This window comes from Myotis davidii, unplaced genomic scaffold, assembly GCF_000327345.1.
Source record: "Myotis davidii unplaced genomic scaffold, ASM32734v1 C63678638, whole genome shotgun sequence".
In the NCBI taxonomy this organism is placed as follows: Eukaryota; Metazoa; Chordata; class Mammalia; order Chiroptera; family Vespertilionidae; genus Myotis; species Myotis davidii.
In genome coordinates, this window is record NW_006374658.1 from 1 (window position 1) to 1,085 (window position 1,085).

At 47.6% G+C, this 1,085-nt stretch overlaps 1 protein-coding gene across 1 annotated transcript; it reads right to left on the reverse strand.

Moving 5' to 3' along the window:
* RNF146 (ring finger protein 146) lies at positions 1–1,085 on the reverse strand. The gene has a single exon (XM_006777732.1). It carries the CDS (start codon positions 1,082–1,084, stop codon positions 5–7), a length of 1,080 nt encoding a protein of 359 aa, XP_006777795.1. The 5' UTR covers position 1,085; the 3' UTR covers positions 1–4.

Genomic DNA, 1,085 nt, shown 5'->3' on the forward strand with positions numbered 1-1,085 from the left:
TTATTTAAACTTCAGTTACTGTGCACTGTCCATCAGGCCTTCTAGATCTGACACTGGCACTCACTGTTCCACCCCCTGCTAGTGATCCATCAGTTATTGATCGATCTGATCGATCAGATACTGTCTGGTTTGCATTAGGGACCAAAAGTCTCTGTTGGGTCAAGGAGTGTTGTGCAACAAGCGCTGACACATCCTCACTATCACTACTGGCATCTGATTCAGTTTCTTCAATGGAGGTGTCTGGTGCCGGTACCCTGCCTGAGGATGGTAATTCACGATCTTCTTCTCCTTCCCCCCTATGACTCCTTTCAGCCAGGCTGTCTCCACCGAGTTGTAAATGAGCAAAAGAGTCTTCCAGAGAAGTGCTTGCATCAGGGGATGGTGTCACAGGGCTCGTTAACTGACCATCTACTGACGTCAGGGGCCTCACAGACGACGACACTAGAGGCTGAACCGAAGCTCCACTCTGTGCCGATACACTGTCCGCTCCATCGGCAGAGCTCTCTCTTGCTAGGTTTACGGTATTAGCATCACAGTCCAGCCTAAGTCCGGCCACTCCCTTCTTTGGTATATCTATTATGTCCCGCTTCATCTTCCTGCGACGTCCATGTTCATTTCGCCTATATTGAACCATATTTTCAAGATCAGCAACATACAGAAACCCGGCAATTAACATTTCAGTGCTCTTTTTACCTTTGGAAAAAGCATCTTCCAGCTCCCTACTCGTGCGTTCATCATACTGCCACCACCCGTTTCTTCCTTCATAATACCACGCGTATTCACCATTTCCTCTACTTGCTGCCTTGAGTTCTTCTGGTGACAATAAGGTTGGCTTGTCAAGGAAATCCTCGGGAATTTCTTGTCGACAGAGGGCACATCGCTTTCCAAGCCATGAAGCTCCCTTTACACACAGATAGCAGAAAACATGCTTACAAGGCAGACTGACTGGGTGAACACATGTTTGCAGACAAATGGCACATTCAGGGACAGTTAGAGAAGGTGCAGTATTAGCACAGGACTCATTCGCTTTCCTGTTTGTAGGAAGCATGTTTACTGAGTGATCAATTTCACCACAGCCAGCCATC